Consider the following 16,219-nt stretch of genomic DNA (forward strand, 5'->3'; position numbering starts at 1 on the left):
GAAATTTTTTTTCAGCTTTCTTTATTTGTACCAATTTAGGAATATAAATTCAATCGAAACTGATTCCTACCATACCACATATCAATCAATGATTGGTAAGTTTGATCTAAGCCACATCATGTTTGATGTGAGAGTTTGAACGTGCAAATCACAAGTACATGTGTGATTGTAATATTAAGCTTGAATGTTGATGCTAATAAGTAGGTTTCGAGCAAGCCAAGCCAACTTCAAGCTTGGCTTATTTCATTATTAAGCTAAGCTCAACCATGCTTTTTCAATTTGAGTTAAACTCGAGATATTAATGCATAGTTTACAAAAGGAATTAGAAAGGTCTCATGAGATTTAAGGATGTAAAACTCTTTCACTTGTCACAAAATATTATTAGAAATGCCATCAACTTTGCAATTTGAATGGAGGCACATATGCAATCCCTACAGTCAGCTATTATATAAGCTCACACTTAAAAAGGGTACTAGAACTTTAGGCTTGTCTCAAAGACCTTAAATATAGGCTTGTCTCAATGGCCTTACATGCATGCCACATGATCTTTCCCTTTGTATCTAAGTTTGTCATGAAATGTAGGCGGGCTTGGACAAGAAATGAAAAATATTATGGTTGTATTTGGTGCACCGCTAGACAATCTTGAAAAATAATATGGATTGCTACTATTAAATTATCAGTAATATTAATTATTGTGTTTGATACATGCAGATAATGTTGTAACAAAATTATTGAGAATTTTGATTGACATATTTGGTATGACAATCAGATTATCAGTAATATGAAATCAAATTTTCAAAATACCTCCATAAAATTTTATAAAATTTTGAATTATTAGAAGAGAGTTTGATTTTATTTTTTAAATTTAAATCAAACTTTTTAAGATATATCTAGCAAGAAGAGGGGGTGGTAACTGGGTCGTTGGAGGAGGGTATGACGGTGATGGGGGTGAGGAAGGAGAGATCGCTGCAGACGTAAAAGTGGGGGCTATGGCTGGAGATAACAAGAGCATGGGTAGGGAAGAGGCAGTGAGGTCATGAGGGAGTTCGAAGAAGAAGAGAAGGGTGAGAGCCGTCCGAAAAAGGGATGGAGGGGTGGGTTTTGTATATTTTTTATAGAGATATTTTTGTCCAATTTTTTTTTCAACATTGCTAAACAAATGGTAATTTGGATAGCCACCTCTTTTTAAGACAATTTAGATTGCCACCCAAAAAACATATCGAATACAATAATTTAGTGAGCCCATTTTAAATTATTGATTATCTGGATAGATTGCTAGCTACCAAATGCAACTTACATTCTCACCATCAACAATACAATGATAAAGTATAACTTCCTATAGATAGTGGATGCTGGTGTAGTTGAAATGCAAGAGAAATTTTGATCATTGCAAGTGAAAAATCTATAATTAAAAAAAAACATAAATCTAATAAATCCTTCAATTTGAAAAGTTTAAACTAAAACAATGTTAAAATGTTATAATTGAATAAAAAGTAAACTAAAAATATAACCCGCACATTTAAACAATTGAAATAAAACAGAGAAGAGATGATATCCTAACATCGTTCTAGATACTTTACATTTTCAAAGATTTTTTTTTTGCAAAAATTGACAAAAAGAATCGCTATCAAATGGTAAGATCATATAAACGGAGGATGAAAAAGTAACAAAAACAAAAAGACCAGATGGGATAACTTTATCTAGGTTATCGCCTTTGAATGCCAAACAGCGTCTTAGGAAGTCCGCTCCCATGGGATATCGGCCGTCCCAGAAATCCGGGATACCCAGTTCTGCATATCCGGTGTGATATCCGGTTCAACATATTCAACCCCTTTTCCTTCCTCCTACCTGATCTACAAACTCCTTTCCTTCTTGCTCTCGCCGCAAGAAACAAATCATACGGAGGAGTAACAGAGAAAGCAACCTGAAGGAACCGCAGTAGAGAAGAAGAAGAGAAGGTATCATCACCGCCATGGCGCGATACGACCGCGCAATCACGGTCTTCTCCCCCGACGGCCACCTGTTCCAGGTGGAGTACGCCCTCGAGGCCGTCCGCAAGGGCAACGCCGCCGTCGGCGTCCGAGGCACCGACACCATCGTCCTCGGCGTCGAGAAGAAGGCAACGCCCAAGCTCCAGGACTCCAGGTCCCTCCCCGTTTTCTCAAACCTCCATCCTTCTTAGGGTGAGGACTAGGGTTAGGGCTTTGATCTTGTTTTGATCTTCTTCCAGATCGGTGAGGAAGATCGTGAGCCTGGACAATCACATCGCTCTGGCTTGCGCGGGGCTGAAGGCCGACGCGCGGATCCTCATCAATCGGGCCCGCATCGAGTGCCAGAGCCACCGCCTAACGGTGGAGGACCCTGTCACCGTCGAGTACATCACGCGCTACATCGCCGGGCTCCAGCAGAAGTACACCCAGAGCGGCGGCGTCAGGCCCTTCGGCCTCTCGACCCTCATCGTTGGCTTTGATCCCTACACCGGGGCGCCCGCGCTCTACCAGACCGATCCCTCGGGGACCTTCTCTGCCTGGAAGGCCAATGCCACTGGGAGGAACTCCAACTCCATGAGGGAGTTCTTGGAGAAGAACTACAAGGAGACATCCGGGCAGGAGACGGTGAAATTGGCCATCCGAGCGCTGCTTGAGGTAAATTATTGGCATTTGATCCTGTTTTTCGCTGGATAATCATTTGCTTCAAGTAGTCAAAGCTGCGTGCTTAAGATTCCTCAAAACTGCTTTCATAGCAATACTAGGTTGTCTCCTCGAAGGTGTATATTTGTTGTGGAACATGGATACGTGGTTTTGGAGACTCAAAATGGACGAGACTTAACTAAGTTGTATGCGGACTAAGTGTCTGTCGGAACACCTTGTTGGGGAATACCCGCTGACCGACCGATTGCCGGAGGGCCCGACCGACTGCTGGAGGGCCCGACCGACCGGAGGGCCCGACCGACTGGACGGCCCGACCGTCCGACCGCCTGACGGCCTGACCACCCCCGTTGGACGACTCCGACTGGCCGATAGGCCGACCGAACGTCGGTCGGGGCGACCGACTGACGGGAGCCACCAGCGGCTAATCGCCGACTTGGGGTATGTCGGGCGTATCCATCCCGACCGACTGAACCCGGGGGTCTGAGGCCCGACTTACATGAAGCTCGCCGACCGACCGGAGGAACCCGACGCCACTCCGCTGGCTGCCGACCTAGGGTCGGCTGACTCCTCTGACCGCCGTACAGCCGCCAGAGCTTGTCAGTCCTGACAGCCGCATGCGGCACGGCCATCTAGGGACATTGTCCCGCCGAGGGCATTGTCAACCCTAGCGATTTGACAGCCCCACGGCGACATGACGTTTTTACGGCGGCTCTGACAGCCCACAGTGAGTTGACAGTTCCTCACTTGTCCGCGCCATTAATGACGGCGCCATACCTAGCTCCACTATATATACCGGGGAAGGCAACAGTGCAAGCGGTCGATCCGCCCGTCTCTCCCACATACGCAGGCTCGCCCCTCTCTTCCTCTCTCTTTCTCAGAGCTCTCTGTCTGCATTTCACTGTTGCCCAGTCACCTCTCTGACTTGACCGTCGGAGGGTCCCCGCCGGAGCCGCCTCCGGTCAGTGCGGACTTCTTTTTGCAGGTGCACGCTTCCCGGCGATCGGGCGACGAGGCGATTGGCCGCAACAGATTGGCGCGCCAGGTAGGGGACCAGCATGACAAAGACGAGAGCTCAACGATCGAGAGTCACTGGGTCGGCCAGGCGTTCTTCCCGTCGGGAAGAAGCCTCCCCGCCCCCACCGGCGGCGGAGCCTAGCTCTCCGCGCCCTGCAGTGACCACGGAGGCCCAGATTGCGGCCATCGTGCGGCAGATGACCGTACTGACCGACGCAGTCAAAAGCCTCCAGCAACAACCGGCGGCCCGACCTATGCCTTCCAGGAGCAGCCGCCGACGGTCGCGCCGACCCCTGTCGCCTCCATGCGAGCGCTCCCAACGGCGCTCCCACGGAGAGGAGGAGGGGCGACCACGGCGCGACGACCGACGGTCCCAGCGGCCCTCTCCTTCCCCGTTGGAACGGGCGAGGAAGGAAAAGCGGCCGCGCACACCGTCGGCCTCTCTTTCAGAATCCTCCGGAGGCTCCACCCCTGGGGTCTCCCAGCATCGACGAGCGGACGACTACGAGCGACGGTTCGAGGAGATCGACCGCTGACTCGCCCAACTGCAGATGGACGGCCAGAAGTCTTCGAACGACGTCGACTTCCAGACCGCCCAGCCTCTCTCCCGACTGGTCCTCGACGAGCCGATTCCCAGTCGGTTCAAAATGCCGAACGTGGAGCCATACGACGGCTCCACTGACCCAGTCGACCACCTCGAGAGCTACAAAGCTCTCATGACGATTCAAGGAGCAACCGACGCTCTTTTCTGCATCGGCTTCCCCGCGACGCTCCGCAAGGCTGCCAGGGCTTGGTACTCCGGTCTTCGATCGGGCAGTATCCATTCCTTCGCGTAGCTCGAGCACTCGTTCGTGGCCCATTTCAGCACCAGCCGAAAGCCGCCGCGAACGTCGGATAGCCTTTTTTCCCTCAAACAGGGGGAAAACGAGACGCTCCGACACTTCGTGGCGCGATTCAACGCGGCCACGCTCGAGGTCCGGGACCTCAACGAAGACATGGCGGTTTCAGCCATGAAGCGGGGCCTGAGGTCGTCCCGATTTACTTATTCTCTGGACAAGACCCTCCCCCGAACATATGCGGAGCTACTGGAGCGCGCGTACAAGTATATGCGCGCGGACGAAGGGGCGTCCGACCGACGCTTGGTCGAGCCCAGAGGTCCGAAGGAGAAGCGGAGAAAAGGTCGGGAGCCCGCCGAACCAAGCAGGCCCCCGGCCAATAGTCGGCTTTCTCCACCCCGACAGATCCAAAAATCACCCCGCCGACAGACTCCGAGGCCGGTGCGTCCCAGGTATGACTCCTACACTCCTCTCTCCGCTCCCCGTGCGCAGATCTTGATGGAGATCGAAGGGGAAGAATACCTGCGACGGCCTCCGCCTCTGAAGGCAAAGGGCCTCGACCATCGGAAGTACTGCCGGTTCCATCGGAGCCACGGCCACGACACCGAGCGATGCATCCAGTTGAAGGATGAGATCGAAAATCTCATCCGCCGGGGGTATCTCGGCAAATTTCGAAAGGGTCCGCCGACCCGACCGACTGCCGATCGACGCCCCCAGCCGACTGAAGAGGCGCCGACTAACCAGCCGACGGCTGGAGTCATCAACATGATCTCCAAGCGGCTGGGATCGGGGACGTCTACAGGGGGGAGCCGACGAAAAAGCCGCGCCCGGACGACGTGATCACCTTCTCAGAAGACGACGTTCGGGGCATCCAGACTCCCCACGACGACGCTGTTGTTGTGTCGGCGACAATAGCCAATTATGATGTAAAACGAATTTTTGTTGATAATGGAAGTTCGACAAATGTTTTGTTTTACTCGACCTTCTCCCGAATGCGACTATCAACTGACCGACTTAGGAGGGTCTCCACGCCCTTGATCGGCTTTGCCGGAGACACCGTCACGACAGAAGGAGAAATCACCCTGCCCGTGACGGTCGGTACCGAACCACGGCAAAGCACAGTCTCCCTCATTTTTGCGGTCGTCCAAGTTCCTTCGGCCTACAACGCCATACTCGGGCGATCCGGATTGAACGCCCTCAGGGCGATCGTCTCGACGTACCATCTCCTTGTTCGATTCCCGACCAAAAACGGAGTCGGGGAGATGCGCGGAGATCAACAGCTCGCCCGACGATGCTTCCAAATCTCCGCTCAAAACGACGAGACAAAGGATCCCCTGACAATCGATAAACTGGATCAACGGGAGGAGGAAGAACGGGGTTCGCCGGCCGAGCAGCTCGAGGCGATCCCGATAGGAGAAAATCCCGACAGAAAAGTTTGGGTCGGGTCTCAATTGCCCGACACCGAACGTCACCGACTGGCGGAGCTGCTGACGGCCAACGCCGACATATTTGCATGGTCGGCGGCAGATATGTCGGGCATCCCTCCAGAAACAATTACTCACCGACTCAACATCGACCCGACAATGAAGCCGGTGAGGCAGAAGAAAAGGTCCTTCGCCCCAGAAAGGCAGAAGGCCATCGACGAAGAAGTGGACAAGCTGCTCGAAGCAGGCTTCATTCGGGAATCCACGTATCCCGACTGGCTCGCCAATGTCGTCATGGTCAAGAAAGCCAACGGGAAATGGAGGATCTGCATCGACTATACCGACCTCAACCGAGCATGCCCGAAGGATAGCTTTCCACTCCCGAAGATCGACCAGCTGGTGGATGCGACGTCCGGATTTCGACTGCTCAGCTTCATGGACGCCTTCGCCGGGTACAATCAGATCCGAATGGCGCCTGAAGACGAGGAGCACACCGCGTTCGTGACCCCCAAGGGCCTCTACTGTTATCGGGTGATGCCCTTTGGATTGAAGAATGCCGGCGCCACCTACCAGCGACTCGTCAATAAGGTCTTCAAAGACCAGATCGGGCGTAACATGGAGGTGTACGTGGACGACATGCTGGTAAAGAGCACGCAGATCCCGGACCATGTTCAGGATCTCGAGGAGACCTTCTGCACCCTTCGACGACACCGAATGAAGCTCAACCCGACCAAATGCGCTTTCGGGGTGACCTCAGGGAAGTTCCTCGGATTCCTCGTTTCTCAGAGAGGGATCGAGGCCAACCCTGAGAAGATAAAGGCAATCCTCGACATGCGTCATCCGAACACCAAGAAGGAGGTCCAACAGCTGAACGGAAGAATCGTCGCTCTTAGCCGATTCATTTCCCGATCAGCTGAAAGGTGCCTCCCGTTCTTCAAGACCCTGCGCCAGGCGAACGGTTTTTCTTGGTCGGATGAGTGTGAACAGGCCTTCGAAGACCTGAAAAGGTACCTGGCTTTCCCGCCGCTGCTCGTGAAGCCGCAGGTCGGGGAGACCTTGTATCTCTACTTGGCCACATCTTCTGAGGCGATTAGCTCGGTGCTCGTTCGGAAAAACGAGTGTCGGACTCATCAGCCCATCTACTATGCCAGCAAAGTGCTCCACGGCGCCGAAGCCAGATACTCGGAGACGGAAAAGATGGTTTTCGCCCTGACCGTCTCCGCGCAACGGCTCCGACCATACTTCCAGGCCCACGCCATCGTGGTACTCACCAACCAGCCCCTGAGGGCCATACTGCGCCGACCCGACACATCCGGACGACTCGCTAAGTGGGCGATGAAGCTTAGCGAGTTCGACATTCAGTACCGGCCAAGGCCTGCCTTAAAGGCCCAGGTCCTGGCCGACTTCATCGCCGAATGCCCGACGACCGACCAAGGGTCGGGAGCTGAAGGCCCGGGACGAAATTCGGTCTCTGAGCCAGACCCGATCTCCACCTGGGTACTCCACATCGACGGAGCCTCGAACGCTCAGGGAAGCGGGGCTGGGCTCCTGCTCACGAATTCGGATGGGGTAGTCACCGAATACGCCCTCCGATTCGACTTCGAGGCCTCCAATAATCAAGCCGAATACGAGGCACTCCTCGCGGGCTTGAGGATGGCGAAGGAGCTGGGCATCGACAGCCTCCGGGCATTCTCCGACTCACAGCTGATCGTGGGGCAGGTCAAGGGCGACTTCGAGGCGCGAGATCCGACCATGATCAAGTATCTTCAGAAGGTAAAGGATCTCGTGGCTCGCCTCGAGTATTTCGAAATCTCCCACATCCCCAGGACGGAGAACGCCCGTGCCGATGCTCTCTCCAGATTGGCAACGTCGGCCTATGATTCTTTGGGTCGGACGTTCGTCGAAAACCTCCAACAGCCGAGCATTGATCGGGTCGAAGAAGTGCAGCAGCTAACGTCCGAACCAAGTTGGATGGACCCGATCGTCCGGTACTTGTCCGACGGGACCAGTCCCGAAGATCCCGCGGAGGCCAAGCGACTCCGATGGTCGGCGTCGCAATATGTGATCATGGACGGCCGACTCTACAAGAGGTCGTTCTCCCTCCCTCTGCTCAGGTGCTTGGGACCGACCGACGCCGACTACGCTCTCCGAGAGGTTCACGAAGGAATTTGTGGGAATCACTTGGGGGGCAAGTCCTTAGCCTTCAAGGTCTTGCGACAGGGCTACTACTGGCCGACCATGAGGAAGGATGCGGCAGAGTTGGTCCGAAGGTGCGAGCCATGCCAGAAGTATGCCAATATTCAGCACCAACCGGCCGGCCAAATCACTCCCATTGTCGCTCCATGGCCCTTCGCTCAGTGGGGAGTCGATATTCTCGGCCCCTTCCCACCGGCGTCAGGCCAGAAGAAGTTCATCGTTGTCGCCATCGACTACTTCACGAAGTGGGTCGAGGCCGAGCCCTTGGCGCAGATCACCGAGCGGAAGATGGAGGACTTCGTCCAAAAGTCCATCATCTTCAGGTTCGGATTGCCGCACACCATCATCACCGACAACGGACGGCAATTCGACAACCAAGACTTCAAAGACTTCTGCGCCAGGTTCCACATCCGTCATCGACTAACTTCAGTCGGGCACCCACAGTCCAACGGTGAGGTTGAGGTGACGAACCGAACCCTGCTCCATGGACTCAAGACCCGACTGAACGAAGCCAAAGGTCTCTGGTCGACGAGCTGGGCTCCGTCCTGTGGGCTTACCGAACGACCCCCCGTGTCCCGACCGGGGAGTCGCCGTTCAGTTTGGCCTACGGGACAGAAGCTATGATCCCGCTCGAGATTGGCCTGCCGTCTTCAAGGGTCGAGCAGTACCACGAGCCGGACAACTTCGAAAGCCGGAGGGCCGACCTAGACCTTCTCCCCGAACCGCGAAATAAGGCTCAAATCCGAATGGCCTCATACCGACAGAGGGTCGTCCGGTACTACAACGCTAAGGTCAGACCAAAGCTCTTCAGGCCTGGCGACCTAGTCTTGAGGAAGGCGGCAGTGTCGAAGCCCTTGGACCAAGGGAAGTTGGCTCCCAACTGGGAAGGACCCTACAAGGTTGCTGACACCTTCGGGCCGAGAGCCTATCGGCTGGAGACCCTTGAGGGGAAACCCATTCCCCGGACTTGGAACGCCGACAACTTGAAGCTGTATTACCAGTGAATTCTGTAATCCAATTATCGGAATACAAGTTCAGTGTGAAAAATCGGAGTTCTAACTCTTCAACTACTGATCGGCGCTCAGCCCCGACGCATCGACGCGGATCTGGCACCGACGACACATCGGTCCCTCACACGGACCGATGCATCTACGACGACGGGAGTCAATACTCCTTCGACGACTCGTCGGACCTTCACAAGGGCCGACGGACTCTTATGAACGGGAGTTACACTCCCTCGACTTTCGGCAACACATCCGCCCCTGACAGAGGCCGATGCAGCTGTTGCGACGGGAGTTCATGTTCCCTCTACGGTCGAATTTTCGGGCAGAATCCATTGGCCGACAGGCCGATCGGGCCCCGACCGGAGAAAGGCTAAAAGCCCACGCGACTATTGCCGCGACTTCCGACCATGCTACGGCCGGTCGAGGGATATTCGGCTTACCACCGTCTATCACATGACGCGACCTTAGTCGCACCCACTACTCGCCGACCGACCTACGGCCGGTTGAACGACATTCGGCTTGCCACCGTCTGTCAAAAGACATGGAACCCGACGCAGAGTGGGAACCCGACTTACTATCGTCCCCCGACATTGCGACGCAAATGACCGACTAAATGCATCTACGGGAGTCCGAACCCCTAACCTTTACAAGGTTCGGTCGGCTCCCGACTCAACGGATGGACCCAATTGGCAACTTCGACTACCCGAAGCCGACCTAGAGTCGGGACGTATTCTACCTTCGGGGCTGCACAAATTGTCGAAGTCCTATCGGCTTACGTAAGTTGGCGACTTGCTTAAGTTAGTGACTAAGGTTCCACGTCGCAGCAATGGTCGGCATTACAAACAAGAAGGAAAAGAAGAAAATTTCATTCGTTGATAAAAGGAAATTACAGAGCCGGGACGAAGCCCGATTACATGTATTTTCAAAAAGACAAAAATAAAGATGGTCGGCAGGCCCGATCACCCGTCCTGGTCGATCTCTTCGACCGACGGAGGATCGGGGATGATCGGCGTCTCGGCCATAAGCGACGCTTGGTCGGCCGCCGAGGGATGGGCTTCGGTCGACAAAGGAACTTCGGTCGGCGCCTGCTCCGGGACGGCTTCCTCCACTACGATGACGCCTCCCGACGGCTGGTCGGCCATCTCTTCCGTTCCTTCTTCTTCGGCTCCTTCCTCGCGAACGGAGGGACGACGCGGCTAACGTCCACCTCCGGGTACAAGGCACGGACGGCGTCCCGACCATCCTCGAACCCGACCCGGTATGAGGCGAAGCCCGATTCGAGCATCTCCTCCCGATGTCGGTCGGAGGATCGGAACTCCTCCACCGCCCTCTTGGCCGACTCCCTCGCCGACATCGCCTCGTCCTCGGCTCGGGCGAGCTCCTCCCTCGCCGACTCCGCCTCGACCTTCGCCATTTCGGCGTCGATCTGGGCGATGGACAACTCCTCTTCGGCTTCCGCGAGCTTCTCCAGGCTGGCCCGGAGTTGCTCGCGTTCCCCTTTGAGTTCGGCAGTTGCACCATCCCGTTCGCGTCGAAGGCGGCGTACGGCCCGACCTTTGTGCTTGGCCTCCTTCTTGGCCGACTGCAGTTCGGACCCAAGCCGGGAGACCTCGTCGACTAACTTGGCCTCCCGGTCGGCCGACTGCAGGAGTTGTTCGGCCAACATCGCCCTCTCAGCTTCGGCCGCCGCCGACCTCTCCTTGAAGGCTGCCCGAACGTTGCCGAACCTTCGGTACCCGGCCTCAAGTTCGGACATTGTGAAAATCACTGCCGACCAAAAATCTTCGTCAGAATCGCATGATAAGCAAAAATTCCTAAGGAAAATCTCTAAGGAAGAGAGGACCCGAAGCTTACCTCGACCATTGTCGGGTAGAACCGAGACAACATCTCGGACACCTGTCGAGTTCGCAGCAACCCCACATCGGTTGGGAGGAGGATTCCTTGGCACAACCTCCTCGCAAGATCGTGGTCGGCCAACGCCGACGCGCCCTCGGGGTAGTAGGCGCTTGGGGGCATCGACCGGCCCCCCGACCTATCCTCCTCCGCGGGCTCCATCGGGGCTTTCCCCCGATCAGCTGCCCCGACCGACGGGACTGGCAGCGACGGGACGCTGGAGTTCGATCCGGCGCCCCCTGTTGCACCGACGGACGCCGCCGGACGATGTTCGGTTTCCCGAACGTCATCCGGCTCCACCCGCATAGGGGAAGACACCGATACACCTTCGGCCGCCCCCTCAGTCGGCCTCTCCTCAGCTCGAACCGTCGGAGCCACGAGGGCTATGACCGGCTCCGACTGGTCGGTCGCCGACGCCTCGACGGTTGGCGGAGCTGGGGTTGGCTTCTTTGCAGGGCGCGAAGGGCCGGCCCCCGATGTAGGCCTCTTCCTCTTGGCGAACTGCGAATCTCGGCATCAGTCGGCCTCATCCTCGGTGGTGTCCCTGCAATACCGACCAAAGAGTTAATGGCTGGACCAAAAGCCGACCAAAAGATGGACAAAAAGAAAAGCCGGGGGATCGGGCGATACCTATTCGGGGGACCAGACTCAAGCCGGCGTCATAGAGAGCTTGTTCGGTAACAAGCTCCCTCTGCTTCGGTACCGACATGTCCTTCAGTCGGTGGAAGTCTTCCCGGTCGTCCGCATCCACCCGACTGTTTTCGTTGGCCTCTGTTCGGGGTGTACCCCAACGAGAAGGAAAGCCCCAAGAAGAGGAAGAGGAAACAAAGAAAACTGGTTCTTCTATCCATGAATGGACGATGGAAGACCAGTTATGAAAGCAAGACCCTTCCGGGGGTTGAAGAGCCACCACCCTCGGGCTTTAGGGTGGGGTCGGAGCACAAAGAAGGCCCGGAAGAGGGAAACGCGGGGGTTGGTCGGCAAGAGCTGACACAACAGCGCGAAGGAAATGATTAGCCGAACAGAGTTCGGCGCCAGTTGCGCCGGACAGAGTCCGTAGTAATCAAGCAGATTCCGGACGAACTCCGGAATCGGAAGTCGAAGACCCGCGCGAAGGTCTTCAACGTATAGCGCCAGGTCGCCAGGCGGAGGGTTGTTGACCCGACCGCCGGCCCCTGGAGCGGAAAGCCGAAACTGCTCCGGGATGCGATAGTGCTCCCGAAGCTGATCGACGTTCGGCCCCGAAAGCGAGGAGGCCTAATCTTCCGGAGCCGATCGGGAGTCGTCGGTCGGGTTCCCCGACCGAGCTCCCTGAGTCGGTTTCGTGGCCATTATGCAGGGACCGAAAGAGGAGAAAGAGAAGAAAGGAAGGAAGAAGGGGAAGGAGGACCACGAACCGGATCCGGATGGACCCTCCGCAGGTGAAGAAGAGCTCTGCCCGCGACGACTGAAAAATCGCCCGGACAGAGTTTTCCCCAGCGAAATGTTGCAAATGTGGGTCAGGGTCCGGGAGGTCCTATATATATAGGGCCGACCGACCGGCCGAGATCCTTCCGCGCCGACCGAAGACCTGCAGATCCGCGACACGTGGCGCCCCCCGGTTGGCGGAAGATTCGGCGCGCCCCGCCCCGGGACGGCCGCACCGCCCGCATTAAATGCCGGAGGGGCGCCGGCCAACCACCTTGACACGCGGCACGCGGGGCGCGGCCCGCATTCACGCGCCGCGCCGGTTCGCGTTCCCGATGGGACGCCTGACAGCGGCCCTCTCTTCCGCGATCGGCGCCGAATATCCGATCGACTGACGCGTATCGTCCGGCGCCCGATCTTCTGACACCGGCGTAACGACTGACGACGACAAGACGTGGCGTCTGACACCTGACGCCGACGTGACCTCTGACGTCGACTGGACGTCCGGATCGCTGGGCATTCATGAGGCGTCTGACATCGGATCATCCGACAGTACGGTCGGATCTACACGTGCGACAAATCCACTCCCAGTCGTCCGGGATTGCTGCCCGAACGGAAGCCTCGGCCAGTCCACCACCCGACTTGGGAGTGGAGGGGGGCAACTGTGGGGAATACCCGCTGACCGACCGACTGCCGGACTGCCGGAGGGCCCGACCGACTACTGGAGGGCACCGGGAGGGCCCGACCGACGGGGCCCGACCGTCCGACCGACTGGACGGCCCGACCGTCCGACCGCCTGACGGCCTGACCACCCCCGTTGGACGACTCCGACTGGCCGATAGGCCGACCGAACGTCGGTCGGGGCGACCGACTGACGGGAGCCACCAGCGGCTAATCGCCGACTTGGGGTATGTCGGGCGTATCCATCCCGACCGACTGAACCCGGGGTCTGAGGCCCGACTTACATGAAGCTCGCCGACCGACCGGAGGAACCCGACGCCACTCCGCTGGCTGCCGACCTAGGGTCGGCTGACTCCTCTAACCGCCGTACAGCCGCCAGACGTTGTCAGCTCTGACACGGACATGCGGCACAGTTACCTAGGGGCATTATCCCACCGAGGGCCGGGTCAACCCTGGTGATTAGACGGCCGCACGGCGACATGACGTTTTCACGGCGGCTCTGACAGCCCACAGTGAGTTGACAGTTCCTCACTTGTCCGCGCCATTAATGACGGCGCCATACCTAGCTCCACTATATATACCGGGAAGGCAACAGTGCAAGCGGTCGATCCGCCCGTCTCTCCCACATACGCAGGCTCGCCCTCTCTCCCTCTCTCTTTTCTCAGAGCTCTCTGTCTGCATTTCACTGTTGCCCAGTCACCTCTCTGACTTGACCGTCGGAGGGTCCCCGCCGGAGCCGCCTCCGGTCAGTGCGGACTTCCTTTTGCAGGTGCACGCTTCCCGACGATCGGGCGACGAGGCGATTGCCGCAACAGAATCATTCCAAAATCCTAGATCTAGCAGGCATTTTGTGAAAGCATCAGTATCTAACATTGTCCAGAGAAGTGCTGGAAATGAGAATTGTGTAACTCATTAGATATGGTATTTTAATGAAAATACAACATGGTTCAGTTGTGTAGAAGAATAATCAAAGAACAAGATGTACAGTTCATCTTAGTAAGCCATTTCACATGGTATACAAAGGATAAGCTTACAAACTATTGGAACATCTTTCTCTTCGAGAGCTTTTCCTTTTGTTATATGAATGTTTTTATGGAGCTTCGAGAGTCGGGGAAACAATAAAGCTGCTCGAAGGAAAAAGCATGCTTACTAGTTACATTTCATGGGAGCCGCACAAACCAATTCAAGACCCCTGGGTTTTTATGGAGACTTACATTTATCTGGAACTCTCCACGCAATCCCTCCCCGTTCTTTCTCATCTGCTGGTAGAGCTGTGTAGTTTTTCCAGTCCTCAAGGAGAATTCTCAGGTCATGGAGTTTGTTTCCAATACCGACGCAGCAGTTTGCATGCATTGTGCAGACCTTGTTTAGGTTCTTGCTAGGTTGACAAAAACCCACCAAAGTAGCTGTGTCCAGAAATCTCATCTCTAGTTGGAACTTGGCGAAAAAATTTTTGTCCTTTTTCATTTTGTTCAATACCGTTTGTTTCATTTTTCCCTGGATACAGTTTCCGAGCAAGGTACCAGTACTTGTAAAATTCAATTGTTTGTTCGCAAAGACTTCACATAGACAAATCCATTATTGGGCAAATTGTGTAGATCAGAAGAATTCCCATAGAAAAAATCACTAGCTATCATAAAAATGAGCATCGCCGGAGAAGTGTTGGAAAGGACTTCTGAACCACATGATATCCATGTCCTGCCAGCCAAAGTTGAACATGTTAAAAAGATGACCATGCACATAGAAGAGGTTTACTTTCAAATGATTTTTACACCATATGTGCACCATTCATTGATAAAACAAAAATGCATCAAGAATGCATGCATGCCAATGTTTTTGTCCAAGAAAGAAATGTAATCAAATGCAGTATTTAGGTCCTTATGCCGATATCATAGATGATCGCATGATTTCATTTTCCCATTATGAAACTTGTTTAGATGTTCTTTGAGAGAAGAATGAAAATTGAAGGAACACATTAGAGTACAAATGACTACCATGTATGGTAGTGGTTGTCACTGATAGGAACTTAGAGAAAAACAAATAAAAAGTAGAAGATTTTATGTGAGATACCGTGAAAAAGGAAGTTGTATCCCAGCTCCAAAACAGTTCCTAGGAACTCAAGCCTCCTCCACATCATCTCCAGGTAGTCTGGGGTCATGAATCTCTTCTCAGCAGCAAAATTCATGCCTTCGATGTGAGGTAAAGCAATGAGAGTGCTTTGTCCGGCATCGCTCAAATGCCTTTGGATCCATGGCTACGATAACCAAATACTTCAGAAGTTGCTCTGTTTGTTCACCAAGGTGGAAACTCTCTAGAAAAAAGGTCAAGGATAGAGTTTGGCGCCGCCCATGCTTCATTTAGTGTGGTGAGTATAACTGTACTATCATTCATCGCTGCATCTTTCAACACCCTGGCCAATTCTCGATGTTCTGTAGTCTACTTTCAGAAGTGAAAAATTCAGTCAATATGAGATCTGAATTTTGATAGGAAGGTACAGATTAGCAGTCATTTTAATTATTTATTCAAGCAAGATGGTGCAGTAAGTTTGATATATCACTTAGGGAAGCTTCAACAATGAATCCACAGAACCAAAAAAAAAAAAAGAAAAGGGGGAAAAATCCTGTTAAGAATGATTATATTGGTGGTTTTTCTTAATAGCAGTTGGACTTTTGGCAAACCAGACGGATTTAGGACTGTCAGTCAGAAGGAGTTTGTGTTACTATTAGGATAGAGCTATTTACTTTGAATGTCTTAAAACCAAGCTTATCTTGCTGATTACTTAATGACATTGCTACATCATTAAAGCATATCGCCGAAAATAACTAGCAAGTGTTTTAGAATTCAAGTTGAAATTTGAACTGCTTCGGACAAATCCTTGGTTCTAAATTTTAAATTTGATAGGCCCAAGTTCCATATGAAGTTGATGAAATCATTGAATTTTTTTTTTTCCTACATGGCATGATATGCAAAACCGGAGCAAGGTTTTGAGCCCGTAACTGATGCCATCTTCTACTTGCAGAAATGCATGGAAGACATCAAGGATCTGTTGGGGAATTGTTAAGTGGTCTAAAATGACTACATTTAAGTTTTCTTGGAATCTACCTACATGCATG

The 16,219-nt window shown here is 53.8% G+C and overlaps 1 protein-coding gene and 1 pseudogene across 1 annotated transcript in view; one reads left to right on the plus strand and one right to left on the minus strand.

The window, feature by feature from the left end:
- Positions 1-1,734: 1,734 nt before the first annotated feature.
- Positions 1,735-16,219, plus strand: part of LOC105059634 (proteasome subunit alpha type-7) — a 21,730-nt gene continuing 7,245 nt past the window's right edge. Inside the window, exons 1-2 of the mRNA XM_010943007.3 lie at positions 1,735-2,145; positions 2,231-2,645. Coding sequence (XP_010941309.1) covers positions 1,973-2,145; positions 2,231-2,645 — 588 coding nt within the window. The 5' untranslated portion in view covers positions 1,735-1,972. The remainder of the gene's footprint in view (positions 2,146-2,230; positions 2,646-16,219) is intronic.
- Positions 14,175-14,884, minus strand: LOC140854331 (uncharacterized protein At4g15970-like; annotated as a pseudogene).

The sequence above is a fragment of the Elaeis guineensis genome, chromosome 16 (genome assembly GCF_000442705.2).
Source record: "Elaeis guineensis isolate ETL-2024a chromosome 16, EG11, whole genome shotgun sequence".
Taxonomy (NCBI): Eukaryota; Viridiplantae; Streptophyta; class Magnoliopsida; order Arecales; family Arecaceae; genus Elaeis; species Elaeis guineensis.